The sequence below is a fragment of the Meles meles genome, chromosome 18 (assembly GCF_922984935.1).
Source record: "Meles meles chromosome 18, mMelMel3.1 paternal haplotype, whole genome shotgun sequence".
NCBI lineage: Eukaryota > Metazoa > Chordata > Mammalia > Carnivora > Mustelidae > Meles > Meles meles.
Window position 1 is genome coordinate 58,312,740 of NC_060083.1, and position 15,124 is coordinate 58,327,863.

General features: G+C 62.7%; 1 protein-coding gene across 2 annotated transcripts in view; it reads left to right on the forward strand.

Moving 5' to 3' along the window:
* TMEM104 (transmembrane protein 104) overlaps window positions 1-14,416 on the forward strand; it is a 54,086-nt gene extending 39,670 nt beyond the window's left edge. For both annotated transcript variants that reach the window (XM_045985330.1, XM_045985331.1), the window contains exon 10: window positions 10,497-14,416. In XM_045985330.1, the coding sequence (XP_045841286.1) occupies window positions 10,497-11,257 (761 nt within the window). In that variant the 3' untranslated portion in view covers window positions 11,258-14,416. The remainder of the gene's footprint in view (window positions 1-10,496) is intronic.
* The last annotated feature ends 708 nt before the right edge of the window (window positions 14,417-15,124 follow it).

Sequence of the window (15,124 nt, forward strand, 5' to 3'; positions counted from 1 at the left end):
TTTCAGGCTAGGGGCACTGGAGCCGAGCCGCCTGGGTCCTTTCCTCCCTGGTGGCGAGAGGGGTTCCCCTCATCATGGCCCCGGGGCAGCCGCAGGCAGGGAGCCGGGGAAGGGGGCAGTGGGGAGGGACGAGTCCCAGGAAGCTGCCAGATGCCAGTGAACAGGCAGCCCTGTTGCAGGAAGGACCGGGGTCTGCCTGGGGGGCACATTTGCGATGGGGGGGCGTCTCTCCTCTGGCCCGAGCTCACCCCAGGTGGTTTTTTTCTAGAACCCACCAAAAAGCCTTATTTGTCCTCTTTGGTCTGCACCAAGTTGTCCATTCTCAACGAACTCCCTTTCATTTTGCTTCTGAGAAGCAGCTGTGTGGCCGTGTCCCCCCCCACCCTCCCTTCTTTCCCACACTCCGCACACCCTGCCCCTTCCCTCTCCCCAGATTAGGGCCCAGACCGTCCAAGAGAGCTGAGCTGGAGCGCAGGGTGGCACTAAGCCGACTCGGGTTCTAAGAAGACAAAAGGGAAGAGTGAGCACCAAAGGGACCGGAAAATCGTAAATGAACGTGCTGAGCCGGAAACTTTCTTGTGCTTAATTAGGAATTTGTTCTGCCATCTGTTGAACTGAGGCTGGGGAAGACTGCGGAAGCCCCGCCCGAGCAGGGCCCCCAGAGCCCAGGACGAGGCCAGCCGAGCAGCTTGAGGCCAGTTCCCTCCCGCTGCCAGAGCGGGCCTTTGCGCGTGGCCGCTTGTCCAGGAAAGTATCGGCACCTGTAGGACAAGTGCCAGTGTTGATTCATCTCTTTTGCTCCCCAGATAAGTTCTGGGCGGCCCAGGCAGATCAGTGTGGGAGACCCAGATCCCAGGTGCCCGGATGGGCTCCAGGTGTCATCCGGCAGGTGAGACTGTCGTGCAGGTATTAGCAGGCTTCCTGACCAGCCCCACTTGCTGTCCCGTCGCTCACCCCTGGGCTGCTGCTTACAGTCAGCAGTGGACTCCCGAGCCCGGGGCTTCGCTCCTGGCACCTCCGCCTATGTTCCCATCCATGTGGGTCCCGGGGCGCACAGCCAGCCCCCCGGGCAGGGTCCCCCCGGGGAGCGGCTGGGAAGATAAAATGGGATCCGGAATCAGGGAGGGAGGGCTCTCAGCCCTGCTCCTGGAGCAGGGTCAGCGTTGAGTAGCAGCCGCCGTGTGCAGCCCCACCACCGTCCTCTGTGTTGGCCGGTGCATCCTGGGGCTGGCCTCAGTGGAAGCCTCCCTCGGGGCTGGCCGTGAGATCAGGGACATGGCCCAGGCTGCCCGCGGAAGGAGCTGTGGCTCTGGCCGTGAGACCTGGAAGCCTCTCGGGTTGGCTCTGTCAGCCTTCCCTCTGCCCCACCCCGGCGCCGGTCCCCTGTGCTCGCCTGCACCCCCCGGCCTCCACCCCCACCACCTGCAAGAAGCTTGAGCCTGAGAGAAGTGAGAAGCAGGCGCATCTCACGGACCGGCCCAGGGTTTTCTCTTTCAGCCCTGGTGCTCGCTCTGTTGGTGGTCAGTAGACCGGGGACACTTAGGAGAGAGACAACCAGAAGTGCTGTCCCGCAGGCCCAGGAGCTGGGGCCGCAGAGCCTGAGCCCTAAACCCCAAAGCACAGGACCATAGACTGTCCCCACCCGCGACAGCTGGCAGGAGCTCTCCGGCAGGAGGGGCTGCGATGGCTTCATTACTGCACCCCGTACCAGCTTCCGCCGCAGACGCCTCCCAGTTGGGGACGCACACAGCTGGCTCAGCTCGGGGTGCCCCACTTGGTGTTATCAAAAACCTGATTCTTTCTAATAAACACTGCTCTGGAGCATGGCAGCCCTCCTCGGTCTGGGCTGACGAGGACCCACAGGGCTCCTTTCTCTGATTGTGTATTCAGAGCAGCGTGGTGCCCGTCACGGCCGTCTCTGTGCTCCCCTCAAAGTGGGTCAGACGCCAGCCTCTCCGCGTGTCCGTGGGCAGACTCGAACCTCATGAAGCTCCGCGGCTCAGCTTTCCCCTCCTCCCCCCAGCAAGTGCCCCAGATTTGTCTTCCAGACTGAGCCAGCAGGGGGAGGTGGGACTCCGCAGCGGTGGCCCGAGAAGCAGAAGGTCCCCAGGAGGAGACCGTCACCTGGGAACATAAGGGCTCTGCTTTTACCTGTCCCCAAAATTCTCTGCGGCCTCTTGGCTGACTCTGCTGCGGATCCCTGCCTGATTGAGCGGAGCGCCTCGTGGTGGGACTGCTCCGCTCTGTCACAGCAGGAGCCAGGGGTCTTCTCTGTCTGGGCCATCTGTTCCCCACGTCCTGTTGGCCCAACGTGCCGGCTTGGGGTAGGACTTCCTCCACAGCCACTCGCTGCTGTCCCCTCAACCAGCGCTCCTCCGACGGCTGTGAAGGGGGTCCTTTGCCCGCCCCCGCAGCCAGCCAGCAGCGGCCTTCCGCCTCACCCCGCCCACCCCCGCGCTAGACCCCGGGCCAGGGCTCTCCAGGGCCGTGGAGCGTGCGGCTCCTCGTTCCTCAGCCCGTGGAGGGAATCCAAGAAAACCTTTTCGTAGATGTCTCCTTTTGGTCTTGGTTCTTGTTTTCTAAACGTTCTCCCTGCAAACGCCCTGTAAAGGAGAGGATGCTGGTGTTTCCCGGTCTCGGGCAGTGGGCACCCAGTTAAAGTCTGCCGCAAAGCCAGCCCTGTGCCGCCAAATTGTCCCTTTCAGTAATGGAACTGACCCAAGAGCCCTGCTGGGCCCCAAGGCAAGGCCACTACGCGGCCACCCCGCTTCTGTGAGCAGCCTTTGTTGTCAACAGCTCTGCATGTGGCTGAGACGCGCGCTGGCCAGCCCACCCGGTGGTGCCCGGAGCCTGGGAGGTCGTGGGCCGGCTGCCTGGACACCGGCAAGTGAGCCCCAGCTTGTGCTGCTTGGTGGGGCGAGGCCTCTGACCAGTAGGTAGGGGCTGTAGCTGTGTCTGTGCTCAGAGCTGGGCTTCACACAGGCCAAGGTGAACCTCGCTCACGTGTCAGAAGCAGCCCCGAGTGTCTCAGAGCCAACGGGGCCCCGGTCACCCAGGAGCTCCCGCACTTAGGCCGCCTAGGGGCCCCTGAGCACCTGCGAGCACTGCTTCTCCTTGTTTTCCGCATGCTTTCTCCACCCGGGTTTGTCTGTGCATCCAGCTTCCTCTAGACGGATCCCTCCGTCCCCTCAGGCTGCCAGGACTGAACGCTACAGGCTGGGTGGCTTAAACAGTAGAGATTTCCTTGCTCTGTTCTGGAGGCGAGAAACCCAGGATCAAGGTGCTGGCGGGGTTGGTTTCTGGTGCGGCCTCTCTTCCTGGCTGCAGACAGCCACTTTCTTGCTCTTCTCCCGGAGGCTTTTCTCCGTGCGCAGGGAGACTGCTCTAGCATGCCGGGCTCCTCCGGTAAGCACCCGGGTCCTGTCAGATTAGAGCCCTTACGAGCTCGTTTAAGGCCCCATCTTCCAAGCGGTCTCACTGGGGGTCAGGGCTTCCGCCCAGGAATTAGAGGCAGAGATAATTCAGTCCACAACAAGAGGAGAGACGGGGCGGCCTGCAGGAAAGGTGACAGAGCAGAAGTTTTATGTTTGCAATCTGGGAAGGAGATTATCGGGCTCCTGGCCAGAGGCCCGGTGGCTTCGCTGTTGCAGCCATTACCAGCTGAGCTCGGTCTGACGGCGGAAGAATGAAAAATGGAGACATTTGCCTCCGGGCGCCACTTGCCCAGCTTGCAGGGTGTGGAAAGGGGAGGGATGGAAAGGCCAGAACTCTCGATTTCCTACTTGAGACTCAGTAGCTTTAGAGACTCAAATACCTGCTCTTTGCCCATGGCGCCCTCCTCCCAGCACACTCAGAAAAAGGAACTCTGCTCTGAGTTCTCCAAGATAATTCTTTTTGTTTTTTTAAAGATTTCATTTATTTGACAGACAGAAATCACAAGTAGGCAGAGGGGCAGGCAGAGAGAGAGAGGAGGAAGCAGGCTCCCTGCTGAACAGAGAGCCCAATGCGGGGCTCAAGCCCAGGACCCTGGGATCATGACCTGAGCTGAAGGCAGAGGCTTAACCCACCCAGGTGTCCCTCCGAGATAATTCTTTTTCAGCCATCTCTGCGCCCAGCGTGGGGCTCAAACTCACAACCCCGAGATCGAGAGTCACGTGCTCCACCGACTGAGCGGCCAGGCGCCCCTTTTGAAATAGATAACAGAGCCGCAGAGTGGAACCTTACTCTGTAAGTTAATTATCCAGACGTCCTTCTCTTCGTCCATGATGATGAGAATGACAGTGACCATGAAGACGACAGAGTTGGAGTCCTCCCGTCACACAGAGGGTGACTCAGTGTGGGAACACAATTCGATGGGCTTTGAATTCCCTCCATTCAATGGAGACACAGGTGACTTTTCATGAATTACTACAGGCAAGGCCAAGCATCCCAGAGTGTCTTACAGCCTGAGATAAAACCTGACCCAGGCCCAAGATGCGTGTGCACGCAGGCACATCTGTGAGGGAACTTCTCATCTTTCCCCAAGGGGACTCCTCCCAGCATGACAGGCCAGGAGGTCCTGTCTTCTGGGGCTGCATAGGAGCCCCCATCCCAACTCACAGCCTGTGCTCGGGTGGGAGGGTGACAGCCAGAGGAGGACGGACCAGTGCAAGCCCCCAAAATCCAAACGTAATTCCTTTTCAGTCTCAGCCCCGTGTGGAAAGAGCACACACCCAGGGTCCCCCCACATGACAGAGCGGTGGGGACACGTTGTCGTCGTTTGGCCTTACGCAGAGCAAGAGGGAGCTTCTTGGTTCCCAGAACAGCCGTGAGCAGCCCAGGCCTGATGCCTGGGCCAGAGACACCCAGAATAGGGGGTGTTCCTGGAAAGGGTGTGACTGCCTCTGACCCAGCCGAGGCAGGTGGGGTCGCTAGGATGGTCCCAGGCCCCTCCTCGTAGCAAAAGGAGAATCAGGTGAGAACTGTGGGTGGGTAGGTGCCTGCCTGCCCAGGACCGGGATTGTCGGCGTGGGAGATAAGGCTCCTCGGACAGCCCTCCACGTTCTGAGGGGTGGCTTAGGCCAGGCTCTCTACCCAGGTGCCCCCGTGAGGTGCGCCGTGACCAGCTCCCTTCTCAAAGGTGGTAAAACGCAGGCAGTGATAAGTGGCGGGACCACCCAAGATGACACAGTTCGGTGGCAGGACCTGGTTGAATCCCACGTGGCCTGAGAAGCTGAGCTTGTTTACAGGAAGAGCAGTGGCGTCCCTGCCTCCCTGCGGGGGTTTCCAAGGCCTTAGGTCTTCCCATGGGCGAGCCCCACTCACGCACCGTGGGTCCCAGGGGCCTGCGAAACGGCTCTCATGCACTCGGTCCTGTTACTCAAGGAACAAACTCCCAGGCACCTGCTTAAGGGCTTGGGAACTGCTTGGTCTTCAGCTGACCTCTGCTCAGCCAGGTGTCACCCCGTCGCTTCCCCAGCCCTCCTGAATCCCAGGAGGCCCAGGCCAGCCTGGGACCAGCCTGAGGAGAGACTGGTCTGTGCCCCAGCCTCCTCCGAGGGCAGCGCTGTGGCAGAGGAGGAAGCTGGCGCCAGACCCTCCCCGGGTCCAGCTCTGAGGGCGGGCGCACCACGGCCGTGCATTATCATTAGCCCCGGCATGTTGGTTCTCTGCTCGGAGAAGAGAGTGCCATCCTCGTGACAGCCGCCTTGACGGATGGCCTCCGCCTCGCGTGTGTCCGAGCTAAAGCCGCTTACGGAGCTCAGAGACCAGCAAGGCGCCTGCAGCAGCACAGGCTGGGGCCCGCCCCGGTCTTGGGACAAGCGGGGCCAGGTTCAGGGGTCAGAGACTGGAGGGGCAGCTCTCCAGGAGGCAGCCCTGCCCAGGTGAGGCAGGAGACAGCCGCTGATTGCCGAAGGCCTGGTGCCCGCAGCGCCACCACCGGGGACATCCTGGGGGGTGGTGGGGGAGGGGGAGGGAGTTCCTGGGAGAGCTCAGCTCCGCCCCGCTCCAGGCAAGGAGAGCCCCGCCCCACGCTCCCCAAGGCCAGGGTGCCCGGGCAGGTGGTCCCCCTCGTGCCGGCACCACGCAAACCCTGGAATTCTGTAAGGAAAGTGGAGCCCTGCCCAGGCCTCACCCACACGCCGAGAGCAGTGGGGAGAGCCTCACCGGGGCCCAGAGGCCAGGGCCGTGTCCGCCACCTCTTCCTCCGCTGCCGCAGGCCCCCGGAAGGAGCCCCTCCCTGTCCACCCCTCCAGTGCAGGCTGGCCCTTCCTCACCTCCCCAGGGATGGGTTTGGGCACACGGAGGATAGAGCTGGAAACAATCCTGGGCCCCACCCTCAGACCCCTGCTCATCCCCGCCCTCCCCCCCGCTCTGTCGCAAGAGCAGGTCACCTCCTCCTGGGAGGCCCTGGCCCATCTGTGGCTTCCCACAGCCAGCCAGACCGCAGGAGAAGGGGACTCAGGAGGGGAGGAACCAGGGGAGGCTGAGCACTACTGCTTGTCTCCCGGTAAACTAGGACCACCCTTACGCCTGGGCAGGAGTTCAGAAGGGTGTTGGTTCACCTGCCCTACTGTCTGAGAGGAGTGTGGCCGTGAGGACGGACAGCCATGAGGACAGACAGCCTCGAGGCCCCGCAGCTCCTGGCCGGGCTGCTTATCCAGCTCTTGCTGGTGAGAGAGAAGGATCAGGAGGCCGCCTCTGGAAAGCAGGTTTCTTGAGAGCCTAGTTGGTGCCTGGGTAAAGGAGAGGACACCTGGTACAAGGTGCCGCCTCGACCGCCACTCTGGAAGTCGCCGACGTCCCCATGATGGGACACTGACATTGTCATATGGGATGTTCCCGGTGTAAAATTTACTTTGAACCTGGCCTCCTCTGAAAGGGAAGGGAGGCGTCTTCGCTAAGCCGTCTGTCCCGGGCTCCCGAAGACTGGATGTAGGGGAACGGGGCAGGCTGCGCCTCGAGGCCAGTGGCTGGCACTCGGCAGCTGCCGGAGTGAGTGTGTGAAGCTCTCACACCCCTCCAGGCCGTATCACCGGGGTGGGAGCCTGGAAATGGGGATGCTCCTGGGGGGTGCCTCCTGCTGCCATCCTGAGGCCTGGTCTCTGCTGCAACCCCTGGGTGGTCTTCTGCCCATGGGCTTTGATAGGACTTGGACTCCTCCCACAATGGGGAGCTCATCACCTACCCTGCAGCTAATGTGGCTGTTACCAGTTCTCTCTTTTGTTGTAATTTGCCTCTGCAGCTTCCATCGGTTGCCCTGGACAGTGGCCTCCCGAGGGACGGGGTCTCTGCTTAGTGCCCTGTCCCCAACTGCCCAGAATGTACGTGGGCCTGGGCACTCGGCAGGGCTTTGTTGGGTGGGTGGGTGGTCCCAGCCCGGCCATGAGCGACACGAAACAAGTGCAGGTGTTTCACACGAGCTGCTACTTCAGCTGTTTAAGGAGAAGTCTCTGGTCCTGCCTCATCACCTCGCAGCTGTGCCACCCAGGGCCAGCAGCCACGCCTCATGTGACATGTGTCAGGCCCTCACCTCCTTCCCCACCACAGAATCCTCCCTGGCAGCTCGCTGCGTCTCCTCACCCCCTGGAGTGTGAGTTCCGGCGAGGATGCAGGGCAATGTGGGCTGTGACCCTGGTCGCCTCCCCTGGGCTCTCTGAGCGTGGCCTGGGAGGGTCAGAGAGACCCCTGCCCCGGGGAACCGCAGGCCCGGTCGGCAAGGCTTCGGGGAGCGCTCACCGCTCCGTGCGGTGTCTGTCCACACCTCCCACCCAGCCATGGCCAGGTTGGCGCAAGAGCTTCTGGCCGAGTGTCGGACATCCGTGGACACTCAGAACCCTGCTCTCTGTCGTGCTTCCTGACAGTCTGTCGCTCACGCCCATCACCCTCCTTTCATCTTGATTTATTATCAGGCCTAATGAGTGTGGGAGCAGCTGTCTCCCAGGAACGGGACCATCAATCTAGGAGATGGCTGTTGAACTCTGCTCCTCTGGTGGGCACGGGAGGGAGGAGCCAGGGGTGAGGGGTGTGGTCATGGGGAGGGGCCAGACGCAGTGCCGGGGTGAGTCCCGGTGCTTCTAGTCCAGGACCTGGTCCTCCTGCTTCATTCCCGTCCCTTCCCTCTCTGTCCCTCCATCACAATATGAAGTCGGGGGTATCCCTGGTTTCTTCTGAACTTGCCAACTAGGAGACCAGGCCAGAACATTTGCGTTTGCCTCTCCACTCCTGAGAAGAGGCCAGCACCCACCCTGTGTCCTCACAGTGATGCGGACAAGGAGGTGTGGGGGGACCCGAAGGGATACCCAGCCCCACACTCCCACTACCCCTTCTGAAGGCTTCCCGGGGCTCCTGTCACAGAGCCGGTCCTCGGTGCATCCAAGCTCAGGTGGCGTGCCTCAGGCGTCTGCTCTGGGGGCATGGGGTGCCCTTCCTCGGGAGAGCTGCTCAGCTCGGAGCTCGGCGCTCCCATGAATGCTCCCCCTTCCCCTGACTGGAGCAGTAAGCGGCCCCCAGCAGGCACTCAGTCAGGATCCGGGGGACAACGGAGCACCACTGCCTTCCTGTGCTTCCAAGTCATGCGGCTTGTGTGAGCTTTCGAGAAAGTGGTGCGGCGTGGGGCTCACGGGAGTGGAGCTCACGGGGGGGGGGGGGTGGCCCCCGGGTGAGCCGAGCCTGTCCCCCTCCCGGGCCTTCTCCAGGAGCTGCCACTCTTTAATGCCGGAAGCGCCTCCCAACAGCCTCTGGCATCTTCTCTCCTGGATGGGATCCAATGTCTAGCCCCTGGGGTTAGATCTGGTTTTTGAAAATCGACTCTAGTAAGAGAACGAGGCGGGCATCTAATCCAGGTGATCCCGCTGTGATGGAAGCCTCAGTACGGAAGCTGGTGAGACACGTTTTCTTATCTCCCATGGCCATGCCTTTGTGAGCCACCTGAAAGTTCTAGAAAATGTCCCGTATCATCATTGACATAAGGACTCGCAGCTCCCAAGCCGGTGACTCCAGAAGCCACCCGTCAGTAGCCATACACTGAGGATGGAGGTTTGGGCGTTAAAAACCCCACCTCCTGTCTTGGGGAACCTCCGTAAATTGGTGTATTTGCGGTTGGGAAAGCCAGGGCTGCGCAGACAGCACCCCTCGAGGTCAGCCAGCCTGTGTGTCCCACCGCTCCCTGGAGGTGGGGCGTGGAGGGGGAGGGTGGGCAGAGGGGCACTACGGCACCCGCCACGCGAGGCCGCCGTGACTCAGTGACTCGGGGTTGCTGGCTGTCCGCCTTCTCCCACTGCGCCCAGGGCCCTGAGGCCGAGCCATAGGGACAGCTTTCTCCACTCGCCTCTTTCCAAGCTGCGAGTAGCACCAGGTCACAAGGTGGCCCATGAGCCCGTAGTGGCAGAGCGGAGTTTGAATCTTGCAGAACTGCCGGCCGCTGCCTCCTGAAGAGCTCGTCCCCAGGCGCTCCCCGCGCCTCCCCGCGCCTCCCCTCCCCTCCCCTCCCCTGCTTCGGTCTGCCAGCTGCAGCCACCTGACTGCTCAGCTCGTGTTGTGACCCTTTCCTGTTCCCAGACAGACTCGCTGGCACATGGGGGACCCCACCTCCACCCCGGCCCAGTGCCCTTCGCGTGGTGTGGTCCTTCCTCTCGGATCTCTGCCCTGCACACCCTCCTGCCCTCAGCCCCAGACATCTGACGAGCCAGGCTGCCGGGGTCCCGGACTGTCACCCCCTCCACCCTCCAGAGACGGCTCCCGGGGCTAGGACCCCACCGGAGCCGGGGCGCTGCTTTCCCCGTGACCTGGCGGCGTCTCGAGCAGCGAGGGTGGGGGAGCACCCAGAGTCGGGAGCCGCAGGGACCAGAGCGGGCTGAGGAAGAAACAAATCATCTTCTTTATTGGCAATTTGCACAGGCCCGTTCCCTTGCTCCCGCCCCGCTCCTGGCCCCTCTGTCAGACGGTTCCGATTAAAAAGTAATAGATGGCATTCCGGCCGCTACCACTCCCAAGTGTCATTGCGGGAAGACCCTGGGCTGGCTTTCTGTGAATCCCAGGAGAAAGGCCTCCTTCCCAGGCTCCAGGGACTGTGATGTGGCCTGAGGGGACAGTGGGGAGACCCCCAGGCTCCCCCACGGCGAGGGGCCCCGTGCAGCAGACAGTCTAGCCTCTGTCTGGGAGTGAACCTGAGCTCCGCCCCAGGCTTGCGCCAGGCCAGGGAGTGGTAGAGGCTCCAAGAAAGCCCCTCGGGGAGCCGAGGAGCACCCGGCCAGGACCACACACTCCTCAGGGAAGACGGCGTGGGGCCACCCTGGCCACTGCCCCAGCACAGCCCCTCTAGTGCCCAGATCCCCCGGGAGACACTGGGGAGAGAGAGCACAGTCAGCGGCAGCCCCAGCACGTGGCCATCGGGGGGACGTGAACTTCACAATTCTCACGGAGCTCCGGGCCCTCGGCGGACGCCCCAGACCAACAACTACCCCCCAGGAAGGGCCAGTTCCGCTCAGCTGGCTGACCGCCCTCTTGTCTTCCAGCTTTCGCCATCATGATCGTGCTGGCGCTGGTCCGCATCGGGCACGGGCACCGGGAGGGGCACCCGCCCCTGGCTGACCTCTCCGGGGTCCGGAACCTGTTCGGCGTGTGCGTCTACTCCTTCATGTGCCAGCACTCCCTGCCGTCCCTCGTCACGCCCGTGTCCTCCAAGCGCCGCCTCACGTGCCTGGTCTTCCTGGACTACGTGCTCATCCTCGCCTTCTACGGCCTCCTCTGTTTCACGGCCATCTTCTGCTTCCGCGGCGACAGCCTCATGGACATGTACACCCTCAACTTCGCGCGCTGTGATGTCGTGAGCACCGCCGCCGTGCGCTTCTTCCTGGGCCTCTTCCCTGTCTTCACCATCAGCACCAACTTCCCCATCATCGCCGTGACCCTCCGCAACAACTGGAAGACGCTCTTCCACCGTGAGGGGGGCACGTACCCCTGGGTCGTGGACCGCGTGGTGTTCCCCACCATCACCCTGCTGCCCCCAGTGCTGGTGGCCTTCTGCACCCATGACCTGGAGTCCCTGGTGGGCATCACGGGCGCCTACGCGGGCACGGGCATCCAGTACGTCATCCCCGCCTTCCTGGTCTACCACTGCCGCAAGGACACCCAGTTGACCTTGGGCTACGGGACGGTCAACAAGCATAGGTCCCCTTTCCGCCACACCTTCTGGGTGGGCTTTGTGCTGCTCTGGGCTTTCTCCTGCTTCTTCTTCGTCACCGCCAACATCGTCCTCAGCGAGACCAAGGCCTGATGGCAGGATGTGTCTGCTGGTAAGAGAGGTGGGGGCTCCGGTCTGGCGCCCCCGCTCACCTTCCCCTCTGCAGAGCCAAGAACCAGCTCCTTCCCAGGGTTCCTTGGGGCAGGCGAGGCCGGACTCTCGGAGGGGACCCTCCACATCTCCGGCTGGGGGTCTTCTCCGCTCGCAACCAGGATTCCGTGCAGTCGGTGCTGCGCCTCACTCCCCAGGTGACCCTTCCCCCGGGCCCCCCTGCGTGGAGCTGGCCTCAGCCCACCGAGCTGTGCGGCCTGGGCACACGGCTGCCCCAGACTCCACGCTGGGCCACTGCTCTACGCACAGCCCCTTCCAGACAATCACCAGGCAGGCTCCTCCCCCGCCGGTGGGGACAGTACTGGCCCTGCCGCTGTTTATACCAGACACCACGTCCCCTCCTTTGTCCCAGCCCCTCGTGCGTCCTTGTCTGGGGAATCTGCTCCACTCGTAGCCGCTGCCTCAGGGCCCTAACCCTGCTCCCCACGGGGATTGCCGGGGACAGACAGGTCCCACCTTCCGCTCAGGCCTGGAGTAGGCCTGGCCAGCCCCCATGACGAGAGCAGGAAGCGCTGATCGGCACCAGGTCCCTGGACTGTTGCTGTGAGGGCCCCTGCCGTGGGTGCCAACCTGTCCTGAGCCCCTGGGGACTCAGCCCAGGAGATGGTTTAAAGCCCAGAGCCTGTGATCCCTCGAAGGGATCCTCTGCTCTCCTGACTGCCGCATGGGGCCCACGGGGTCTCCTGCCGTACAGGGGGCAGTGTGTAAGGACCACGAAAGGGAACCACCCCCCCAGCCGCCATCACAGTGGCTTGGGAGCTCCCTCAGCATGAGGCGGTGAGCAGGCGCTGCTTCCCACGCTCTAAGAGGTCAGGCTTGTGGGCAGCCGCAGGCTTGGCCGGCCCCGCTCCCTCTCCAGTACTAAAGGTGCCTCCCGTTGAGCCAGGCTGTGGGTGCTGTGGAGTGAGATGGGGCACCGGGCACCGCTCTCACGGAAGGAGGGGTGGGTTTCTGGCTGCCTCGCCAGCGCTTCCGTGGTCCCATCCCTGTCACAAGCGTGCATGTGTCGGCCGGGCCAGCCTTCTTGGAAACCCAGGTGACTAGTGAACTCTGCATTTTCAATGTGCCTTCTGCTTCAGGACCTGAGGGTCCTTCCTGACCCTCCCTGGCGTGCCCCCAGCCCTGGGCCTGGCCCACCTGTCCTGGAGCCCAGAGCAGCTTGACCTGGAGCTGCCTGTCTGGGGTGGGGTCTCAGGTCCCCAACACCCCTCCCTTTGATTTCAGTGCCTTGCTCAGCCCTCTTTTGGGAACCCTCATAGCCTCCTGCACGGCGCGGTGTTCGTTCCTTGGACAGAGTGACCACACTGGCTCTCCTAGGGCCCCTGGTGGTCTCGGAAGGAGAGGGAGGAAGATCTGGGGTATGTAGGAACTGGGAAGTCCACAGGCAGCGCCATGGCCCCCCCCCCCCCCCCCCCGCCATGGCCTCCATAGCCTATGAGCGCCCCGGGCCATGCGTGATGGCCGTGGTCCGCTTTCTCACTGGTGTCACGCATCTTAGTCCGTCCCCAAGTGTTGTGATTTTCCATCCATGTGAAAACAAGACCACCGTTCCCCATCTGCCACGGCGGCTCCTTCCCGGGAGGCCCCAGGCCCCCGTGGGCAGAGCAGGGAGAGCTTTCAGGGTGGGGGGAAGGGCAGGCGCTCAGTGGCCCTCCCTGGAGCTGCCCCGCTGTTGGCCAAAAACACGAAACAGCCATACTTAGCCCTCAGTTGCATCCCCTCTTGCTTAAGGGCAAAGCAAATTAAGTCATTCTGCCACCCCAGGCTCCAAACCAAATATTGGACATGAATTGCTTAGCATCATAAAGCCCAGGTTGATTTATGTGACCGTCTGGAGGCACACAGCAGTACAGTCCGGTGCCCCGCCTCCAAGCCCGGCAGCCCCGGGCCTGGAGGGACCGAATCGGCCCTGGGTGGCCACGTCCCTGACGGGGAGCCCGGGTGCGCGCCATGGCTGCTATCTGGGCTCCTTTGCTCCTCGGCATTCACCCGCTGTCTGACCACCTGGAGGTCAGATGGGGTCGCCTTCCTCTCTCCTACTGATAGCCAGGGGAGCTTAGGGCAACGGTAAGAGGACGCCAGCAGCCAGACAGAGCCCGAGGGTGCCTGTTCACGCGTGGCTGCAAGCGCTTCCGTTGGTGTGGTCAGGTGGGCCAGCCGGGTGGTGATCTCCATTTTACAGCTGGGCCCCCCGGGCCAGTGGCAGGGAGGGCTGAGGAGGAGGCCACAGAGGAGGCCGGGGAGCAATGCGTAAACTCAGCAGCCTCCACCTGGTGCCTTTCATCCAGACTGGCCCCAAGGGCAGGCGAGGCCAGGGCGGGAGTCCGTGTTCCCTTGGGCCTTGGCGCCACTGGTTCCTGCCTGTTCCCTCACCTGAGGCCGGAGAGGCGGCTGCCAGCTCATGGATGGGGCAGATGGCAGGTGACAGGCTGGGAGGCACTGGGAGGCACTGCCAAGTGGTGGAAGGTGGGCCGCGGGCACCTTGCCAGGTGACACAGCTTAGTGTCACAGCTGTTCTCACCACATGGGCGCCCGGAGCAGCCTCCGCAATAGGCAGACTGAGGTCGGAGTGCTGGAGGAGGGGGGCTGTGCCCCAGCTCCCGGGAATCCAGCCCCGGGGTGGAGCCTGGCAGGACCAGGCCCTGGGGGCTGTGTGACCGCGCTTGTCCCCACCTATCTTCTGCGTGATGTCGGATTCCCGGGAAGGACTGACCCCAGGTTGGCCATGGTAACAGCCACTGCAAAGCTGCTCTTCTGAAGCCAAGACCCAGGACTGCAGGAGCGAGCTTTGCAAACCTGCCCCGGCCCGGGGCTGGGGCTCATGGTGTCTGTGGGACAAAGGGAGAAGAGCTTCCCGAGGGCCTGGTATGTGCCTGGCACGGTGCTGGGTGCTTTCCGCATGAACCTCGGTGTAATTCGGGGATTGAGAACGTGGATCAAGGAGCTGGAGCTGCCCCTTGCAGGGCCGAGCCTCCATGCTCCTCCCCGTCCTGTGTGACCGGGGGTGGGGGGGACAGGACCTGCCGCGCTGACCAGTTGTGGGAACTGAAGGGCTCAATAAAGTGCTCGACAAAGCTCTTAGTCCTGACGCTCGGCTCTCTTGTCACTTGCCAGCCATAACTGCGCTTGTCGCCACACACCCAGGAGTCACCGGAGACCCTGGTTTGGGTCCCCGGCACCTGCTGGCTTCTTAGCCTCCTGAGGAATTATCCTCCGGCAGCTCCCTGCTACGATTCGAAACGGGACACTGGTCTGAATTCTTCAGGGTCTAGAGGGCTTTGGGGGAGAAAGTGGTCTCTCTCTGGCTCCAGGAACTGAAGAGGCAAACTGAGGCCCGGCTGGAGAGTTCTGGCACCAGGACTGAAGCCCAGGTATTCTGATCGAGGCCATCATGCCCGCCCTTGGTGAAGCCCTGCACCCCCTGCCCACTCACAGGCCCCAGGAGAGAGGTGTGATGGTCAATGAGCCTCTCAGGAAAGCCAGTCAGGGGGCAGCCACGCAGCAGCCGGGTGACCCCGGAGCTCCTGCCGCTGGGACGGGTGACTCAGGCCTCCTTCCCCTTTGTATCCCACCCAGAGAAAAAGCCAGCATCGAGGTATCTGGTGTCTGGGAGGACTCAGCTTGCTCTTTGCTACACGGACCCTCGTTTATGATGATCGATCGTCCATGGCCTTGCCACACGGCTCCCTCTCCCCTGGCAGGCTTTCTGCCCCCCCCCCCCCATGGTACAGGGCCCCTCCTTGGTCCTCCCGCAGAGATGCAGGGAACACCATGGCTCTGAGCAGGAGG